We start from the raw sequence: 22,033 nt of genomic DNA, 5'->3' as shown, positions 1-22,033 counted from the left end.
CTAAAAGTAAAAAATAAAGGAAAATAAAATCTTGCCTAGCCAAAAGTATTTCCTTTCAGCTGGAATTAGTCAAGAAGAACAGGTCTGGAGATTTGTTTGATTTGTGGGATTTTTTTTAGACAGATCATTTGTTTTCACAAAAAACAATTAAGAAATTTCATTCAAGATCATATCTCTAACATAATCTCCTGTGTCCCTGTGATTTCGGAAGTATTTTGTTATGCAATCATAGACCACCATCACACTGATAGATATGGCACTCAACTGTACACTCAATAATGAAATAATAAACTCTGGTTGTTTGCTTAGATTACATGTATCTTTAATATCCTTGAATGACTTTTTAATATTACAAACTTTCTATAAGCATTTTAGACTTTAAGCTTCTTATGATGGAAAAGTTGTGAAAAGGTCCTATCAGTCCTGTTTTGAGGACATGAAGCAATGATAGCCACCTTTTAAAAATTAATTTTATTTTCAATTATAAAAAAGAGCATAAAAAGAGCATAAACACATATTGAAAGATCATAAATAGAAACATGCAAAAATTTGAGTCCCAATACCTGAGGAGTTACAAACTTACAAGTATTCTCTCAGATAATCAATGAGTTTTAAGGGGTGCTGAAAAGAACTCATGCACTGAAATTTTCCAGTTTAAGGAAACAAGGTACTATTCTGTTCCTCAGGATGTCTTTTGGGGGACTGACATTCAGAATTCCTGCCACTAAGTTTAAGGTGATTATGACTGTTGGATGTGTTCACTTCAATGCTGTCCTGTCTAGCCCAGTGTTACTGAGAGAAAAAGAGGGCTTTTTCTGCAAGATGCACCAGAAGACACCATGAAAATCACCCACACATTATCACTCAGTTGAAGCCTGGAAGCATTGACTAAAATTGGGGTACAGCTATGATGAGCACCCTATAGGAGTAATTTCACTGTCTAAAGTGGCATGGTGGAAAAGGATAAAAGCATAAAACCACTCCATTCCCATTTAAAAAATAAAAAAATAAAAATATGGCCTGTGAAGGACTGGCAAGCCATCAAAGACAGCCTGTGACAGTCTCAAGGCAGAAAGATTTCCCAAGAATCATTCTAGTGCCCCAACTCCAAAACAACCCCTCCTCTCCAAAGCATCACTGTGAATCCCAGTATCTGGTACAGAATGTCTTGGCTAATGAACACTGATGGAAGTCTGAATAGTCATTTCATACATTGGCATTGGCAAAATGGTGCCAATGAAAAACATTTACTGAAAGTTTCCTTGTATAGAAGATTGCAATTTCATGGTGCAAAGGGCACAAGACATTTTGCTACAAGTGAGACTAACTAAAGTCGGAAAACGTATTTCAGAATAAGTAACAGTGACACACAGAGTAACATGCTCAAGTGGGCCAATTCACCACATTCCTATTGCTGCCCTGGAAAGAATTATCAGAATGATCCTATCTGCATGAAGTGGTGATGTGATTGATCAGTTTTCAGAATTTACCAGACCATGGACCCCAGAGGTACAAGAAAAAGTCCAATCGAAATATCACACAATGTTGTGATGGAATTTACACCTGAAGGTGACAAAAACAACAAATACCTATATAATGAGTGCTTGATTTTATTGATGCTGAATGAATCAGGCATTTTTGAAACTGTAAGAGGATGATACTAATCTTCCCTCAAATAAATTATTCACATCTTCTTTATTAGTTCTAGCTCACAGATATGCACCGCCTCTGACAGTTCTACATCCCTCACATTAGGAATCATTCAGCTTCCATGTCATTTCTCTTCTCAGACACTTCACATCTAGCAGCAAATCAACCTTACCTTTGCATGCTTTAAGTGTGGGATTTATTATGACAGTGAATAAGAAGTCATCCTATTGTTGTTCCAAAAAACTGTAATATTTAAAAACTCAAATAAAAACCTTCTTTCCAAAACACTGTTGCATTTTTCCTATCTGCAGACCTGATCGCAAGGCAGTTTGACCTATTTTGATACATAAATATGGCTAGACTTTCAAGAGTGTTCTTTACATAGCAGCTCTTATTATAGTCAGCTTTTCTAAAGAATTCAAGTATCCCAGTGCCAAATCCTGATTTAAAAAGTCATTTACTGTAGTGCTGACCCAGGATCTGTACTCTTTTGAAACTCTGGCCCTTGTATTGTGTGCTACTCTCTTGTAAAGTCTTCAGATTTTAACTGGTCTGATTACTCCAACATTTACACAAAAAGCTGGTGATATCTACTGCTATGGACATCTGGGAAAGAGATACAAGCCAAATTCTTTATTTATGTTAGCTGGCAAACATAATATATCTATAAAAGGAGAAGCATTCCTGAGCATCAGATATGATTATTTTTATTCTCCATGCAGACCAACTTACCCACTTTATTGTTCTACAGGATGTTGGAATTTTACACTCTTTTACTAAAGAAGAGTCAATGCAATGCAGTGCAACAACTTTATGTCATGAACATCCACAAGACTGGTCAGCTCTTTCCCCTAAAACTCTCTAAAATCACACAACCATTAAAATTAATTCTGTGTTTATTTTGGTAGCAGAGTAACACACTGGGAGTTAGCTTCAGACTCTATTCTTCAACAGTTGAAACTTGAAACAGAGATGGCAAAAACCTGTGCTTCTGCAGAAGGCAAAAGCAAGAAAACAATATGAAAGCAGCAGTATGAATGCCAACTTCTGGGAGTACAAGATATTGAGAATCCCAGGCTAATCTCTTCCCAGCTATACTATTCACCACATGGTGTCTAAGGATTTGTTTTAAGCCCTTCCCAAAGAGTCTGTCATCCCGTTTTCTTGTCTCCAGAAAATGTATTATGTAACTGTAAATAAATGTTCAAATTATTTTAGCAGTCATCAGAATGTCTTGTATTTGAATACAACAGTCTATTTCCCTGAAGATTACTTTAAGAAGTTGCATTTGTAGCCATTTTACTACATATTTTTAACTTCACAAACAGCTTTCTCACTTTGCTGCTTTCTTGGGATTATAGAACTGATCTTTTTAAGCTAAGTCCTGAACTGAAATTTGGGAAAAATGGAGCTCCATTTTACTGTCTTTTTTCTTTGATCCACAGGACCTCCAATTCAGCTTCTGTTATTGAAGATCAACTGGTTTTATGGTTTCTCTCTTGATATAACCTCTTGCTTTCACCTCAGTTAAAATTCCTTTACAAGTCTCACTTCTATCACTATTAAAAGAGCAAAATGAAAGAAAAAAAAAAGTCCTGAAGAACTTTTTACTGTCTCATCTCTTCTTTACTCACTGAATGTTTAATTTTGGATGTATGAGTAAATGATAGTTCTTTTCTACTCTTAACCACCCAGCCTGTTATCCTGCAAAACAAGGCAGAGATGTTCCAGCTACATAAAACCTGTTCTGAGTGTTTTGAGAGCAGCAACATTTCACAGTAAAAGCACCCAGTCATGGGATGCTTGGGAGCCCTCAGTTCCAACAGTCCCCACAAAATGCAGATGGGATTTAAATTATATATATACTGCACACAGTCTCTGTGGGGGAATCTCTCTCTTCAAATCTTGCACAAGTGGATTTTCAAATGTTTGCATAGATTTTGAAAAAAATTTTGTCCAATAAAATTCATTGCTTCTTCAGCAAAAGAAGCAAGGAAGGAATGATTGAATCAATCAGTGAATCTGAAGCATGTTATAAAAATTAACACTTTAAAATTGTGCTAACAAAAGTAAGGTAAAAAACCACAAACATTAATTAATTTCCATCAAAACACTACAGTTAAATTTCATGCTTTACGGTGTTTCAATTTAATGCACAGAAATACAGTTTCTCCAGCTCTGCCATTCTCTTGTGACTAAGGGGACCAAGTACAACAGTATGTTGAAGTCAAAGAATATATTAAAATATTTATGCATTTGCTTCCCCAACTTCACATATCCGATATTTTTAATGCAAGCTACTAATCATGTCATTCACAACGACTGTCTGCCTAATTTCCTCAAGTACTTAATGGTCGCTATTACGATAACCAAGGATCATGGGACTAGATCCCTAAGAGACAAGGTCAGACCAGCAAAATTAGCCATCTGCCCAGTAAGGCTTTTAAGCTCAGGCTGTATTTAAGTATTAAGTTTCCAATTGTACAGGCATTTGTTTTCTTGTCATATGAGCATGAAAAGGCACAGTAGTGATTCTAAAGACCAGCAACAAAAATCTTTCAAATCTTTCTACTGTGGGATAGATACAAAAAAGATCTAAATCTACAAACACTTTGTGAGATGAGGCAGAACTTACTAAACTCTTTGTATTTTCAGATGAACTGATCTCAGTGAACTCAATGATAAGAGTCAGTGTTGGTCACAAATATTCCAGGACAGTCTCGGTGCTTGAGACAGTCCCGGCCATAGTTATCTTCTCTTAGCACCACAATTTGCAAAGTATACAGAATGTCAAACTTCACTATGCACTATGTCTCATCTCATTGTTTACATTTTACCTTACTGTTTCATATGCTGCAGACTGTAAAAGGGTTTTAACAGACTCGGGGTTTTAACTTTCAACCTCTAAGGACTGTGCAGGACTTCCTTGATCAGCGCGCAAACGTCCCGCCGACAGCCGTGGGAATTCTCCCACCCGACACGGGCAGTGGCCAGCCACGAGCAGGACCAGGAGGCACACCACATTATGCTTGGTACACGATAACTACATTTTTGAGACAAAATCATCGCTTCTCTAGTAATGTTTCCTTCGCGTTTCCTACTTTGTGCAAGGCTATTCGCTGCCACACATACAAATGTCACAGCCACGGAACAGCCTTCCCGACAGGTCACCCGTGACTGGCTTAGAGGTTCACCTTCTAACTCTGCTCACGCCCCACCGCAGGTTACGGCATCCAGGGAAAACCGGCTAAATTTTTTCCCGATTTTTTCTGCAGTAGCTGTAGCCTGGTACTGGTTTGTAAGCCGAGCGCGCCCACCGGCACTGGGTATAAGATGTCGGAGAAAACGGGTCATACACCGACCCCGCAACTTCGCGGGTCCCTGCCGTTCCCTGGGCACCCTCTCTTCCCCGCGAGAGGGCGGCAGGGACTCGCAGGGAAGGGCGAGGAGCGGCGCACGCCCCGCCGGGAGCCCGGAGCTCCCGGACGAGCTCCCCGATCGGGGGCGCGGCGACCCGACCTCAGGCACTGCCCCGCTGCCCACCCGGGGGCTGCCGCCCGGCCCCGCTGCCGCCGGTGCCCGACGCGGGGCAGCCCCAGTGTCAAAGGGACGCGAACTTCGCCGGTGCAAGCGTGCCGCGGGGCGGGCGCCGCTCGCCTGGCGCTGCCGCCCGTCCTACCTTGCCGGCGGGGGATGTTCCTGCGCGGCGTGGCCGCGCAGCCGATGCACGAAGCCAGGAGCAGCACCAAGGCGAGGCAGCGGCGGTGACAGCCGCCCAGCGCCTCCATGTGCGCCGAGTGCCCCCGCAGAGCGCGGAGCTGGGGCCGCTGGCCGCGGGCGAGGGGCGCCGGCGCCGCCGCGGTCCCCTCCGAGCGGCGCCGGGTGCGGAGCGGGGCCGGGGCGGCGAGGAGCGGACAGCGGGGCCGGGACGCGCGCCGGGCAGGGACGGGGAGGGACGGAGGGAAGGGGGTGGGCGGCTGGGTCCGGCCCTTTGATGGGATTACGGCCGCCCGGCGCGGGGCACGGCTCGGCGCCTCCCCCGCGGGGCGCCGCCGCCCTGGCTCATCCGACCCAGCCCCGCTGGAGGGGTCGCGGCGTCCCCTGCCGGAAACCCCCGTGCCGGCGGGGTCCCTCGGCAGTCCGGCACCCCTAGGCACCGTGGGGCAGCCTGTCACCTCTTCCTCTGCGGGGACCCCTGCCCTCCCCCACCCTGGGCCCGTTCCGCCCGGAGGGACCCCAGTTCTAGTGCTGCCCTCCCCAGGGAGCATCGGCCTTTGACGCGGGTTTCTTCCTTTTTTTTTTTTTTTTTTTTTTCCCGAAAGCATGGGTCTGAAATGCTAGCCAACTGCTGGGGCGAAGGCGAAGCTAGGGAGGGGATTTGGTTAAGAAATCGTTGCTGAATTAAGAGGATAAATTAAATTTAATCCCCCCCGCCCCAGATGGAGGCTGAGGCCTATCCAGCCACTCAGACTAATATAGAAACCCCTGTGGAGATTAGAGGGGATGGAGAGGGCAGGGGGAGGAAGAAAAAGGGAAGCACTGAAGCTGGACCATACCAGGAAAAAAACTGAGATCAGCAAGAAATCCAAAGCATCTCTTCAGAGCAATGAAACATTGGTGGGATGAAAGACAAAATCCATTTGGTTCAGTATCCCGTCTTTGAAATTTAAAAGACAGAAGGAAGTGAAAAAACTTTGTATTAGTAGACATGAGATTATCTGTCCTCTGCTCAGGGTCTCATCCTAAGCTTGGTTAGTTAGAGATCAATATAAACCCTGAAACACCAGAGTTGTTATGTCATGAGGGCTTTGTGTGGGCTTTGGTTTGGAAATTTGCTTCACTTGTTTATTTTGCTGTTTGCTTTGGTAACTGTCAGTGGGTTTGATGTCCATATAAATTATGTAGCTTTACACAGTCTCTTTGTGAATCTGTAAAACTGATACTCTATTCAATGAGTTCCATGCTGTAATTTTATGACATGTTGAGAAAAACCAGGAAGAGATCAGAAGAAAAACTGTCTCTCTGTGGGTGCAATTCTGATTTAGGAAAATAAGGAAATTTGTACCTCTTTAGGGTATGAGAGGAGACAAGGAAATGGTGATAAAATCCTTTTGGACAGAAGATCAGAGGAAGGGAGTTTGATCCTGTATCCTGTAAAATACTGCAAGTACCTCGTGAAGAAGCTGGAGGCAGTAATGAAAGCCTTTACAGGAGACAGTGGAGAGAACAGCCCTTGCCTACCTCAGGAAAGGAGAGGAGACAGAAACTGGTTCCCTCAGAAAGGGCAGCCTCCAAGTTTCAGAGTGATCACTGCTAGAGAATATGCTCAAGGCTACAGGAATTAAAGATGAGGAGTAGCTTTGTTAGCATGATTGGGATGCCAGTGGTATGTCTGTCTCGCACTCTTATCAGGTTGCCTTTGCAGAGACAGGAATTGCAGTACATGTGGGAGAGCTGCAGGACTCATGACAGGAATTCCTGGCAGGGTCAGTAATTGTGGCATGCTAAGAAACTGCAGTTCACAGGTCAGAGGATGCGCTCTGGACTCCATATTTGCCCAAAAGGCACATGGACTGCTCACTCTGACAAAAATGGCAAGCAGATCACAGCCAAGGGTGGAGAAAAGCAAAACCTGTCCTCTATATACACTCCAAGTAATTGTGGTTTGTACAGTGTGCTGTCATCAAATTCATTACAATTTCTGCTTTTCTGCTTATTTGATCTCCTTCCTTCCTTCCTTCCTTCCTTCCTTCCTTCCTTCCTTCCTTCCTTCCTTCCTTCCTTCCTTCCTTCCTTCCTTCCTTCCTTCCTTCCTTCTTCTCCATTGGCCTTCTTCTGACTTTCTTTTCTGGCAGTACTCATAATAATCACTGTAATTTGTCACACCTATCTACCAAAAGTATTCTGTGATTGAGTTGTAGTTGGACATCTTGAGGCCAAAGTGATTGGAATACCAAAGCTCATACTACTGAGTTTCAGGCAGTTATAAGATTCAGACAGATTTTGTAATTTTAATTACTGTTTTAGGAGATTATCTCTGCAGCCATGAAAGTTGGCAACTTGCCCTCTGCTGCAATGGAGCAGGATATTCAGTTCTGGATGTATGGAGAGGTGCTCTTCCTGAAAATCCTACCAACAAAGGTAATCCACTACAAGCCTGGTGAATTCCCTCAAAATAACAATATGACTCACAGTGGCCTTTTGACTGGTAAGACTTTTTACACTCTCCTCATTAACATAGTTCCTGTTGTCTTCCAGTAACATACTGATTAAATTTAATAAAATATGGCACATATTTGTTAATGTAGCCCCTGTCAGAGGGAGAATGTAGAATTAAAGCTTAGAATTTTGTTTAAAAGATAAATGTATGCCTTGCTGTTCATTGAGCTGGGAGATGGCAAGATGAGTGAAGAGTTACATTAACTTCTGACAGTGCTGATTTTTGGGAGATTAGACTGTTGCTGGGTTTTGTGCCTGTTTCAGACCATCTTGTGAGCTACATCATCTTACATCCTCCTTTATCATGGAGGGGTCTGTTGTACCAGAAAAGCACAGTTACTATTTGTACATCTTGTCAGCTTATTCATTCAGCTGCTTCTCTTTGTCTACTTCTGAAACTTGTTCTGTCTGGATTTGGCTTTAATCAGTGGTCTGCCATTTGATTCAGCCTCAGAGACACCTCTATACCATTGATGAGATTTTTGTTTTGTTCCAGAGGATATGTAAAATATCCTTCAGGTGCTTGGTTCTCCAGTGGTTGTAAATACTTGTTGAAAAGGACCGAGGCACAGTTTTTCAAAAGTCCATAAATGCAGGAATCTAGTGGTGGTGGAGGTGGTTTTCCATCATTATCTCCTCCACCAGGGAAGATGCTAACTAAGCTAACACCTAAATTTATTTGTTTACACTTATTTTCAACACCTGATTTATTTTACAATAAATCACTGTGGAAGGACCTAAAACAGGATGTTTACCCCAAAACTATTTGGTAGAATCAAGGATACCTTTGTTTGTGGGCAGTTAAGTGAGCAGATGGAGAGACTGGGTAGCAGAAGATCCTGGCCAGTGAGGTTAGCAGGCTTTCCCACTGTAATTCATGGGGGTAGAAGAGTCTCGTCTTTGCCTTGGAGTCTGTGTCCACTTGAAAGAGGAGTGTAAATTTGTAACTTTTTTCAGAGTTGTTCAACATGTGGATACATTTAGTCCAGAATAGGACTAAAAGAAAAACAGTGATAAAGTCTTTTCAGATAGAAGTGTACAAATGGGGGCATCTCATGCTGAAATGGGATATTTTATACCTTTATAATTCTTTCTATTATGAGAGTATGGGGTCAGATTAAGACATTTGGAATCTGGCAATTTTCAAAATTATGAAGAATGGATTTTCTCATTAATTAATGCTTTAAAAATTCTGTTGTTGTCCTTTTTTTTTTTTTTTTTTTTTTTTTTTTTTTTTTTTTTACTAATCAGCATTTATTAAAAGACAAATTCCAAATATGTAGCATTGTGTCAATTTGTTCATGATCCACTATATATTTTTGTCAGGAATATTTTCAGAGGTTCTTCTTGGAGGAAGAGCATAAACTTTTGACCTGTTAAGGTCCTTTTAATAAGGCAAGATCACTATTTTACCATCCTGGTATTTATTCCAATGAGATACTGATAAAGACTTATACCAATCTGTATATGTGTTAAATAGAATTACATAGAATAAAAGATATTTTTATTGACTTTAGCACCTTCATACATTTATGGAAAATAGAAGGACAATTACGTACTAGTTTTCAAAATTAAACCTCACAAATATAACATTTAAAACCAGCAAATTTAATTTACCAAGTCACATTTAGTTTTATATCAATAACAAACAAACCAGTGGCAATTTGCATCTTGTTATTAAATTAGAAACCAGTGATGTTTCATTAATGAATATATTTGTTGCCTCTACTAATCTTTATAATAAATAATTGCCTAACTTACAAAATGCCATAGATGTGCATAGAGTGCATATGACAATATCTCACTTAAAGCCATAACTCTTCTGCATAAACTGGTTTTTCCTGGCTTAACTAAATAGAGTGTCTTTGGTAGAGCTGTTTCAGCCACTGTACATCTGAACAGGTTAGGAAGTTCAGGCTGCCAAATAAACTCAAGGGGCAAGGGTCACGGAAACTAGTTTTCCTGCAGAGTTGGTAGGGCTTTTTCCTGGGGATATTACTAGGAAATACATACAGGTCTATGTAAATTTAAACTACTTTGAAACAGTGAAGGGATGAGTTTATCCTGTTAAGTTCCTAGCTTTTGACACCAATTTATTTTAGATCTGGATCTCAACTGAACCTTTAAGGCTCTTTCTATCTCTATGTTTTCCATAAGACAGTCTGTGAAGCCCTGATTTAATTAATTTAGGGGAAGGAACCCAAGACAATCCCTGCCTCCCATTAACTGATATCATAATATAGAAACAACTGTACATCAGACAGATACTCCACATCTATTAAATGCTGAAAAAACAAGACCAAACAAACAGCATTAGCCTTCTCTTGTCACATCAATAAAAAATTTGACATATATTTACTAGCCAAACTGATGGCTTTAACTCCATCATCCTGACCAAGGGCTCAGATTCTTTCTGTCCTCCATTGTCTCTGGACTGGCTGTAGCATTGCCAGAAAGCACACATGATCATCTGCAAGCAGTGACTGTGCTACAGAGAAGAGAGTCTTTACAACCTTTATTCATGTGCTATAGCCCTTTCTCCTAACCTCCCCGCCTCCTGCTGTATTCTGGGCTATTTTTTTTTGTCCCTTCATCTCTTCGTTTCCTATGATGTTTAAGGATGGTTTTATTAAATACATTTCACAGATTACTTGTACTCCATTAGTACTTACAAACCACAGCCAAGACCTGCAGTTCTACACACAGAAATCAGGAGATAACATAGAAAGGTCTCATTATGGCTCAGACTTACAAGCATGCCAGGAGAAAATGCTGAGAACAAAAGTGGGCAATGGGCATGATGAGCAACAAGAAAAATAGTGTTCATAGCCCTGCAGTCATCTGGCCAGTGTAAAACTTTGCATTCCTCATTGTTGTCTCACTCTTTTGCCCTCACTGATTTTCACTTTTTATTTTATGCCACATTAGTACTTATCATGTTATGAAGTGTTCTTCCCTAACACACTGTACATTTCTTATTAGTCACACAATGCAGTATATATATAATTAAGATAATCTATATTTATAATTTATAATAATTTATAATTAAGAACTAGTACACATTACACTGCTAAAGCAATAGGATTACAGGGAATAAACAGTAGGTGTTCTGTTTGTGGGCTAATTTTACTTTGTTTAAAATTTAAAATAAATGTGAATTAGGAGTGAGCACAATCATTCATTTGTGACAGCACACTAAAATGGATGTTCAAATCCTAAAATGTGATCCTGTAGTTTATTTTGGTAAATATTACTTTTTCTGACTCCTGTAACAGAGAATTTGATAGCTCTTTGGTCACTGATTAGGGTTTCAGTGCACTACAGATGTCCAAAGTAAGCTCCAAAGACCATTCAATCTGAGTAAATTTAACTACAAGATTGGAAGATTCTTAAGCAAAGGAGTCCCTTGGAAAAGGGGCCCAGCAACATGTGTGGTAGCTCGTGAGAGCCAAACCTGACACTTGTTATTTATGAGAAAACTATTTAGTTATTCTTTCTGTCAGACTTGTTTGTGGATTTGTACATTCCTGGTTTAATAACCTTGCTTTCCTTCTCCTTTCTTCTTCCTTGTCTGTGTTTTGGTAAGGTGGAGAAAGCATTGTTTTGAGCTTAGACACTCTTTACCATGTTCTTTATTCAACTCATAAAGAAACAGCAGAAGCACAAAGACTGAAATACAAAAAAAAAGTCTCACTTAAGAATATTAAGCATATTTTTATATACCTTCCTCACCCTTGAATCTCAGATAAGTCAATAATTCCCAAGTTTATTCCTGGTGATTTAGCAGAGCAAGTTCACCTCTTGCCAAGTAAGTTCCCTGGACCTATGGTAAATGCAATGAAAAGCAGCAGAAGGAAGAAATGTGGTCTTTTACAAACTTGATATTGCTTTAGACGCTCACAAAGTTTACATGCAGCAAATATTAAATATTTATTATTTGTAAGTGTGGGAGGTGCTGGAAATTTTTTTTTGTCTTGTCTGTTTATTATAATGACATAATGAAAAATGAATGATCCACAATGCTTTGAGGAGCTCAGAGCACCATCTTCATATTTGTTTTCCCATTTTAGTCCTTCTGCTGCTCTCAAAAAAAGTGACTTCAAAGATTGTCTTTCATTGTTTTTCTGTTTAATATAATATGTATCATCTCCCCACCCTCTCATCTGTTAACTTCACAGACTGGTGTATAACTCCTGCTTAGGATATAATTTCCAAGGGTATTTTTCCCATGTTTGTGATCACAATTTCAGAATCACAGAATGGGTCAGTTTGGAAGGACCACTGTGGGTCACCTGGTCCAATCCCCTGCCCAAGCAGGTCCATCCCAGAGCACATGGCACAGGACTGCATCCAAAAAAATGGGATTTCTCCAGAGAGGGAGACTCCACAGCCTCTGTGGGCAAACTGTTCCATTGTTCAGGCACTTCACAGTAAAGAAGTTCCTCCTCATGTTCAGGTGGACCTTCCTGTGCATCACTCACTGCCCCTTGTCTCTTGTCCTATTGCTCAGCACTGAGCCCTCCCTGCAGACACTGACAGACAGGGATGGGCTTCCTTCTCAGTTATCCCTCTTCAAGGCTGAAAAGGATCGATTGTCTCAGCCTTTCCTCATAATAGAGATGCTCCAGTCCCTTGCTCACCTCTGTAGCTCTCTGCTGGACCCACTCCAGGAGCTCCATGTCTCTGTTGTGCTCCAGAGACCAGCACTGAGCACAGACTCCAGGTGAGACCTCACTAGAGCTGAGCAGCAGGGCAGGATCACCTCCCTTGACCTTCTGGCAGTGCTCTTCCAGAGGCATCCCAGGATTGTGCTGGCCTCCCGGGCCACAAGGGCACTGCTGCCTTGTGCAGTTTGTTGTCCACCAGGACCCCCAGGTTCTGCTCCACAGAGCTGCTTCCAGCAGGTTGGGCTCCAACCTGTGCTGGTACCCAGGGTTGTTCCTCCCTAGGTGTAGGACTCTGCATGTGTCTTTGTAGAATTTCAAATTTTTCTTTTCTGTCCATCTTTCCTACCTGCCGAGGCTCTTCTGAAGGGCTGTCCAGCACTCTGGGGTATCACCCACTATGCTCTTCTTACTTGCCAGAGAGACCACTAAAAGATGAATTTGCAGAAGGAATGACATTTCTGGGAAGGTCATTGAAGAAGTGGAAGACCACAAGATCTGCTAGTTCATTTTCACTCATTCTCTTCTCCTCCTTCCATAGGGAAACATAAGCACTGGAGGAAAAAGCAAAAGTTTTAATAAGATGAATTTTTCTTTCCAAGTCAAGGAAAAAACTGCTGAATGAGTGCCATGTACCTTGTAGGAGCCCAGTCATGGTGGGCTAACATATTGCCATGGATATAACATCATATACTAGTTTACCTCTTGAACCTGACATTAAAAAACACTCTTATAGGTATCACATGGTCTCCCAGTTTACACGAATATAAAAATAAGAGGTGTCCAGCTAATTTTGATCATTGATTCATCTAGGATCTTCCTCCTCTGTCTCTTTCCAAAGATCACTGAAAACTTTGTCACACACTTTTCACTGTCTTGAAACACAGAGAAAATACCATAGAGATAACTCCAGCTGTCTTGCAGCTTGGCAAGACTCTAAGGAGTTTTTTAAAATCATAACTTTTTGAAGATATCTTTGAAAGCAATTTTTTGCCCTAGCAGAGTAAGGTTTAAATAAAAATAGCTGGTAGCAAGGTCCAGCCAATAAACCATAAAGGCACCAACAGCACCAGGATAGGATTAGAAGGTGAATAAGTTGTGAAACCTTTTAACTTTTCCATTTTTTGACTAAGAAAATAAAAAAATAAGGTGTGTTATTTATTTCACAAGATGTGTTATTTATTTCACAAGCTTAACTCAACATGATCTTACATCTTTCTTGTGATTATAAAAGCCCCCTGCTTGTGGAAATATGAAAACAGTGGGTTACTGAGGTACTAATTTTATCCTAAAATCATGATTTTTATTTTTAGGCTGAAACAAGTTTTAAGCAAGACAGCAATTTCCTTTTCCTTTACCTGCATAGGTTAATATCTAAGTTCCACAAAATTCTAGAGGGACAACTTCAACTGTGGTTACCAAGGGCAATTGCTTGGTGGCAGTTGCTAGCACAAGAACTGCCCAGACTGTTAACATAAGAGATCTGGGAGAGTCTTTGTTTCCCCAAGAGCACATGACCAGATGAACTCTTGAGTAGTCACAAAGCCGAAGATTTTATGGAGTAGGAAATTTCATCATTCATCTTATTTATGTTTATAATGACTATGTTATGGATCGATATTTCAGGTTCCAAGTGTCTTGGTGAGCTGCAAAGCAGTACAAGAGAAATGGTGCTGATCTGTGCCCCAGTTTCAGGAGATGAGGGTACTATTCCTTTGATGTAACCATAACCCTGAAGGTGTCTGATGGTTTCTGTGCAAGGCACATCATGTGCACTCACATAATGTGTGATATCTATGCTAGTGTATGTAAAAGTGTCTCAAGTCTTGGTCAGTTGTGCTGCCTCCTCGCCCTTTCATGCATCTCCCTTTCCTTTGGCTTTGAAATGAAAGGCCAGATTTTTCCAGCACAGTTTTCTAATTCCAAGGCATTTTTGACATGTTTCAACAGCAGTTTCAACAGCCCTGTTATATTGCAGAGTGGGTGAGGTGTAGGATTCTGTTCTCCTGTCCCATTGTCCATCTTGATCTTTTTCCCTAAAATTGCCACCCCAGTTGCAATGCTGGCCACCTTGCCATTTGCTTCTCTGGTACCCACTGCTGAGATGTATGGCAATCCAAGTGCAGAGGCAAAGTCACTGTGAGGCAGTGGTTTTGCACTTGAAGTTATGCATTAAATCAGCCAGCTGTCCCCTTGCCAATCGACATACCTATTTATTTTCTCTCAGAAACAGGGAACAGGATGTCATATTAAGCTTGTAATTCAAATATGAGTTCTCCATCTGATTTAGCATTTTTTGCTATGGATCTAATACAAACAAGACACTTTGTAACTCAGACCACATGGTTCTGGAAAACTTATTAATGCAATTGCTTTACTGGACTGGAACCAAAACTGGTGAAGCCAACTGAAAACCTTTTAGTGACTTTAGTGGATTTTACATTTGTCAGTTGAATGTTAAGGTGTTCAGGCATGACTTTTAATACCTCTGTGCTTGGGGATACATGAAGCTCTATCCCTCCTCAAGGCAAAATGTGCAGTAATTGGGAAACACCACTTTGTATTCTGATCTATGCACATATGTAGGACTTTGTATATCGCTTCCAAACAGTAAACGTCTCTGAGTTACACTGCTCTTGTGTAAGAGCAAAACTCTTGTGCAGTCTTAGTGAGACCAGAAACCTGATGTGGACACTTTAGGAATGCATCAAATTTGCTTTTTAACAAAGAGTTAAGAAGCAACAAATTATGCTTTGGCTTACAAGACAGGAGAGAGGAAGCCATTGACCCAGCCCCCCTAAAGACTGCCTTATTTTTTCAGGTGCACCTGCTACAGATTATTAGGATTTCCTAAATAGTCTTAATATTGCACAGATATGCTGTAACAAGGACAGTAAGCCTAAGGTTGAACTAAATCAATTGTAATATTGAAAATAAAGAACTAAAGGGAAGAATAAAATAGTGTTTGTTGGGTTTGTTTTGGTTTTTTTTAATATTCTTCTATATTGAGAACTGCACATTTTTGAGAGACTTCCTTACTATATTTAATATTTACAATTATTTTTAATTGCAGTACTCTGTAATATTATAATTTCAGTGGTACTACTGTGGCTTTGACCAGGTTTTCCTTTCAGAAACTCACCTCTGTGTGCATGGTATGGTGCCTACTCTGCTGGTATAAAGAGCATGTGTACTTGGTGGGATATGGATACTTAATGAGTGTCTTCAGGTCTGCAGCTTCATTAGGCCTGATTCCAAGGGATTGTAAAAATGTGCAAAAGTTCTTAAATTCTGTCCAGATAAAATTTCCAGACAGAACAAGAGTAGCCAGAAAAATGGTTCCTCTAACTACACGGGATAGTGCCTCTTTCATGTTTATACTCTAGTAAGCAATGAGCTCTATCAAATATTAGACAAACTACCTTTTTTTTGTAGAAGGAAGTAAATGCTAACTTTTACACAACTTGAAAGTGAAAATCCAACAGCTTATACTCAGAGTCATCTGTGCATCTCTACCCATATCTATTCTGGTGGAGCTATTCTGGATCTATAGTAATATTTTTTTTAGTTCAGGATAATTTTTTAGGTCAGGCTCAAGATACAGCAGTGATAAAGGGAATATACATAAGTACAGATTAAGTGGAATTATCCAGGCTGTATTTCTCTATTCTAGTTACTAAAGGACCCTCCATATAAAAGTGAAAAATCTCATAGACACTGGGTGCAGGAAGTCCAGAGATTTTATTAAGAGGAGGTACCAAGAAATTTTTTGCTATGTAACTCAAAGCTCATCTGAAACTTCCATAGCAACAAATACCACCTGTATCTTTGCTTTGCAACCATGTTTCCTGAGGTCACTTTGCTGCTACCAAGCATACAGATGACCAATAAGGATATAAGTATGTCCCCTTAATATCAGCTATATTATATTTTGTAATATATTACATCAGATCCTATGTAGATTTAAGTCAGGACAGCTCCTAGGATGCTCCATCAGCTTCAGAAAAACACTGCCTCACAGTGACCAAGGGTCTGGCCCTAGAACATTACCTTCTAGTAGTGCGGGGAGAAGGGACAGTGTTCTCATGAAATAAGATTGTAGTGTTTATGTAGCTTGTGTTTTCCAAACACTTCTTCAAAGTCATCAAGGCTTTCTTTTTCTTACTCATCCAAGTGGAAGACAATAACTGAATCTTCCTATTAATTAAAAGCATTTTAACATCATATTTAACGTTGCAAACTATTTTTACTTTTTATTTTCCATGGTGAAATAATAGCTATGTTTTTTCTCCCTTTGTCTACCATCAGAAAAAAATATTTTTGAAAGAAAGAAAGAAAGAAATTATGCCCATAAAAACTTTCAGATCTTTAGGACCTTCCAGATGCACTCCATTAACAGAAATAATAGAAGCTTGCATCACATGTATCATATCTGTGAGGCATCACACAGTCTCTTGGATTAAGCCAATTTAAAATTTCTTGAACACTGCTTTGTTGGTGTCATATTTAGATATGTTTCCTTAAGAATACCATTCTGTATCTTCCTAGATTAATTTTTCTTTGATTTATTTCTATTCTTGTACCAATCCCAGAGGTAAGCCATGATATTTTCTGTTGAGAGCACCACTTGGCTCTATCTATTTTATTCCTCACATTCAGGAGAATGGCAGTTATTAAAGAGGCTCATTCTTTAAATTTCTCTGATCAATAAGCTCTATATATTTCCATCTTCTGTAGCCTTTAAGTTTGTCAAGATCTCAGCTAACCAAATCTATTGTGTTATGTGCATATGGCATGTAACTAAGAGCCTAAAATGTTTTCATCTCCATTTTTATAGATATTATATTACTATGTACTGCTGAAAACCAGTACTTGAACCTTTCCTCTCACTAGCAATCTAATGCTGACTTTATGCAGAATTTAATTCTTAAATAGCTATTCTTTTTTTTGTCCAGCACAGCCAAAAAGGCACATCAGGAAGACAGTGCCTGCAGTGTTCTCTCTCTGATCTCACCAGAATTCTCTGGCTTTTGGGCTGTGGCTGACTTTGAAGCAGTTGTGACAGCACAGACATCTGAACCCTGCTGGCCTATCTGTCACCTTTGAGTGAAATAGAGTTGGTGTCACGATGATTGTAACAAACCATCCAGACATGCTGCAACCACTTCTCTTGCTATTTGCAAAACCATTGTTCGTGAACTCTGGGAAAATAAAAATAAAAATTCATTTAGGTGGTAAAAAACAATGCTTAGTCTTCTCCATATGAAAAAGAAGGATTTTAAAAACAAATGGGACTTAGAATTGCAACCATGCACTGGGTGCTAGGTCTAGGGACTCTAAACACTTATGAATACCTAGCCATGTTATAAACAAATTCCTCATCCATGTTGTATGTACACAAAATAGCTTGAATGTCATACAGAGATCTTAGAAACAAAATGTGAACAGACATTTTCAGACATTCTCAGTGAGCGTCTGAGAAGTCAAAGTGCAAGCCTGTGAAAGCTGTAGGGGATCATTGGGGTTTGTTTATTGGCTGGTGTGATCTGCTGTCTGAGAACTAAATAGACACTTCTCCAACTTACTGGGTGAAGAAAATAAAAAGACCTTCATTCTCCTCACACTGTAAGAAGCAAAGTGGTGACTTAGGAACAGGATAGCAGTAGAACAGGGAAAATTAACACTTCCCATTCCTGTGGAAGCCAGCTGCTGTTGGGGGCGGCCAGTAAAAGAGCAGGGAACAGTGTGGTGCAATTTTGTAGGCTAGTGATATCAGCTTTTCCAAAACAAATGAGGGGGCAAGAGATAAGGATAAAGCCTGTACTTTTATCCCCACATAAAATTATGCTGCTCCTCTCATCCATCTCAGCTTAGACAATCCAGCCCTAGGGGACTGCTCTTTTGTCTAAGATCTGGTGGGTCAGTTAGTATCTTGGCAGGCTAGGTCCATGGTCCAAGGCCAATTGAATGAGGTTCAGTAAACCAGGTCCTGTCTTTGGGTAACAACAGCCCCAGGCAGTGCTATAGGCTGGGGTAAGAGCAGCTGGAAAGCTGCTGAGTGGAAAAGGACCAGGAGTGCTTGTCAACAGCTGAACATGAGAGAATGTGTGCCAAGTGGCCAAAAAGGCCAAGAACATCTTGGCCTGCATCAGCAACAGTGTGGCCAGCAGGAGCAGGGCAGTGATTGTCCTCCTGTACTGGACACTGGTGAAGGCCACAATTCATATTCTCTGTCCAGTTCTGGATGCTTCAGTACAAGAAAAACACTGAGGTGCTGGAGAGTGTCCAGAGAAGGGCAGTGAGGCTGGGGAAGGGTCCAGAGCACAAGTCTTTTGAGAAGTAGCTGAGGGAGGTGGGAGTGTTCAGCCTGGAGAAAAGGAGGCTCAGGGGAGACCTTATCACTCTCTACAGCCTCCTGAAAGGGGGTTGTAGCCAGGTAGGGATCAGCCCCCTCTTCCAGGAAAACAGTGACAGGAGAAGAAGAAATGGCCTCAAGTTGTGCCAGAGAATGTTCAGGTCAGACATCAGGAAGAATTTAATCACTGAAACAGTATTAAGAATTGGAATGGGCTGCTTGGTTTGGTGGTGGAGTCACCATCCCTGAAAATATTCAAGAAACATGTGAATACTCACTTGAGGACAGGGTTAATGTCGAACATGATGGTGGTGCTAGACTGGACTTGATGATCTTAAAGATCTTTTCCAACTTCAGCTGTTTTATGATTCTATGAGTGAGGCTCTACCTTAGAAGATGTTAGACAGGATACAAAGGCTTTCACAGAAGAAAATATTGGTGAAATAAGTTCCAGAAAAAAACTTGCACAAAAAAGGAAAATTAGTGGATCATTTGAAAATTGAAGGACAGCTTCAAGTAACTGGGACACTTCTTTTCCAGACCACTTCTTGGAAACAAAGGAAATTAAGCCTTCAACTGACTCCTATCTGTGTAAATAAATTAAAGAGAGGTTACAGATCTCCTGGCACAATCTAGTAACTACAGCTGATGCTGTCCTTTATGACCTCCACACTGCAGTGCAGCAGCCCAGTCTGAAGTACAAAAATACTTTTGTGATGGTTGCTGCTCCTCCCATGCAACTGGACAGAGAAAGGATGGTCAAAGATGAGGTAGAACAGCTAAACTTTTCCCTTTTGAAATGAACAATGTGATAAGGAGAAAGGGCTCTGTACCAGCAGTGGCTGTGTTTTTCCTCCCATTCTCCATGAGCAAAGGAGAATGATGACTTAGATGAGACACTGACTCTTGAAAACTTTCCCTTGCTAATAGGATATTAGGTCTATAAGATGTCCTTATCAAAATGATCCAGCTCCCCATTTCTTCCCTTGGAAGTCTGTGTAGCTCGGTAACTACTCTTTGGTAAAATTGATGTATTTCTAATTGCTGAAGATGTGAAATGCCTAACTTCTAGTAAGTGAATGACAGGGTCTTCTGTGTAATGAGTTAATTTGTGAAAGAGTTGAGAGCCATCATTTCAAAGCAAGATTAATATGGTCCAGTTGCCTGAATTGCATATGTAAATGACATCATACATAATCGAGGTAATGGAATACCTAACATAAATCACTACAAGGAAGGAGCAACAACAAAAAAATTACTAGTGATAGTTGCATGCAAGAAAGGGGTACTAGGGTTCACAACACCATAATATGGCTGTATCATCCAGAGAGTCAAAAAAAGCTTCATCAGAGGTGAGTGCAAGAATGTTTAGCACAGTCTTGACTATAAACAGATAAACTGTACAAATACAGAAGATAAAATAAAAAAGCAGATAAAAGAGAAGATAAAATCTCCTTTATTTGCAAGGCAAAGATAAAAGTACATGGATACAGACCTGAAATGGCTTTAGCATAATGAAAACCAGGGAGATTTGAGATGTATACTCCAAAAGAGGATGTATCTTGATAGAGAAGGAAAGTGAGTGCCAGAGAGAAGGACCAGTGAAGAGCAAACTCCAGGGGGAGAAAACTAGAACCAAGTATGTAACTGTGCAGGGTATGTAAGATCAGAGACATAAAATGAGTCTAGGGAGAGTGCTAAAGATAGCAAGTCAAAGATGAAGATAAAGGAACCAGCTCAGAACTGCGACTCTATTGAAAAACTCTATAGGAGCTCTGAATCCCTCAATTTTTTGAGGAAACAGTTGGAGCAATAATTTGTGCATTGTAAAACTTGAGCTCTGGCAGTTACATGACCATATAGAGAATTAAGGATTTAATTTTAAAACTCAGTTGTTGTCATTTAAATTGGAGGAAAAAAGACATTTTCTGCATAAATCCTGAAAAAACCAACAGGAAAAGTGAAGGAGATTTATTTAACTGAGTAATTTTAAGTGATTTTAAAGTAAATAATATTTCTGAACATCCACAGTCTTACCTATTCTCCAGTCCCACCTTGAGGACGGAAGTTCAGGGGAGCCACGAGAAGCCTTTCCAGTCCTTTTCATACCCCCTAACAGCCCAGTCATGACTACTTGCCTGACATAGGTGTTCCGATGTTTTACATTGGAACTAGAAAATACATATTTTAAAAGCATTATTCTGGAAAAAAACACAGAATCACTGAATGGCTTGGTTTGGAAGGAACGTTTAAAGGTTGTCTAGTCCAACTTCCATAAGCAGGGACATTTTCAACTAGACTTTGCTCAGAGCCCTATCCAACTGGACCTTGATTGTTTCTATGGATAGGGCATCCACAGCTACTCTGGGTCACCTGTTTCAGTGTTTCACCAGCCTCAGCATAAAAAATTTCCTCCTTATAGCTAGTCTGAATTAACCCTTTTTCACTTTAAAACCATTCCCCCTTTTCCTATCTCTACAGACACTTCAGTTTGAAAAAAATCCTCTTCAAATATCCATGTACAAACTTGTATTCCTGGGGCTATCCCAGGATTACCCTTTTGCATTTGAGGAGAGGGGATACTATAACAGAACAGACACAGCCACACTCCCTCACATGCCTTTAAAGTAGGGGAATGTGAAATGAAGGATTTTGCAAGTGTTGGGATTTCCCTTATCCAGTACAACTTGGAGTTTAACAACAAGAGGCCTTACATCTTCACAAGGAGGTGTTTGTGTAGTACCTCCAATAATAAATAAAATAATCCAAAAAAAAGAGAATGAGTGATGGAGAAACAGGATGCCCTAGGGCTGCTCATCCAAGGTGGCCCTGGGGCTGGAATGCTCTGCCAGGCACTCATACAGTCAGATGTGGCTGCACTGACTCTGCTTTTGCTCACATGGCCAAATGACAAAGCCCTGAAAAATGAACCTTCTCCCATTCTGTGAGGAAATGAGAAGATAACCTGGGGTATCTGCAGCAACTGTCAACTCCATTTGCTTTTCACTCTATTCCAGGATATCTGTTTTATTTTCTACTTGGCTACCAGTGTCAATCAGCTACTAATAAAAAAATCAAAATAAGGTCCAGACTTGTGATTTCATGCTGTGACAGTGTAAAACTTGCAAGCTAATACCTGAAAGGA

General features: G+C 40.5%; 1 protein-coding gene across 3 annotated transcripts in view; it reads right to left on the bottom strand.

Annotated features, from left to right (window-relative positions):
- EGFLAM (EGF like, fibronectin type III and laminin G domains) overlaps positions 1-5,608 on the bottom strand; it is a 73,115-nt gene extending 67,507 nt beyond the window's left edge. For 2 of the 3 annotated variants that reach the window (XM_021552052.4, XM_085568131.1), the window contains exon 1: positions 5,330-5,575. In XM_021552052.4, the coding sequence (XP_021407727.3) occupies positions 5,330-5,438 (109 nt within the window). In that variant the 5' untranslated portion in view covers positions 5,439-5,575. Of the gene's footprint in view, positions 1-5,329 lie in introns of all 3 variants that reach the window. The other variant, XM_085568132.1, reaches the window with a different exon arrangement.
- Positions 5,609-22,033: the final 16,425 nt, after the last annotated feature.

Source organism: Lonchura striata, chromosome Z, assembly GCF_050655825.1.
Source record: "Lonchura striata isolate lonStrDom1 chromosome Z, ASM5065582v1, whole genome shotgun sequence".
NCBI lineage: Eukaryota > Metazoa > Chordata > Aves > Passeriformes > Estrildidae > Lonchura > Lonchura striata.
The sequence above is the reverse complement of the archived record's forward strand: the minus strand, read 5'-3'. Positions and strand labels throughout refer to the sequence as shown.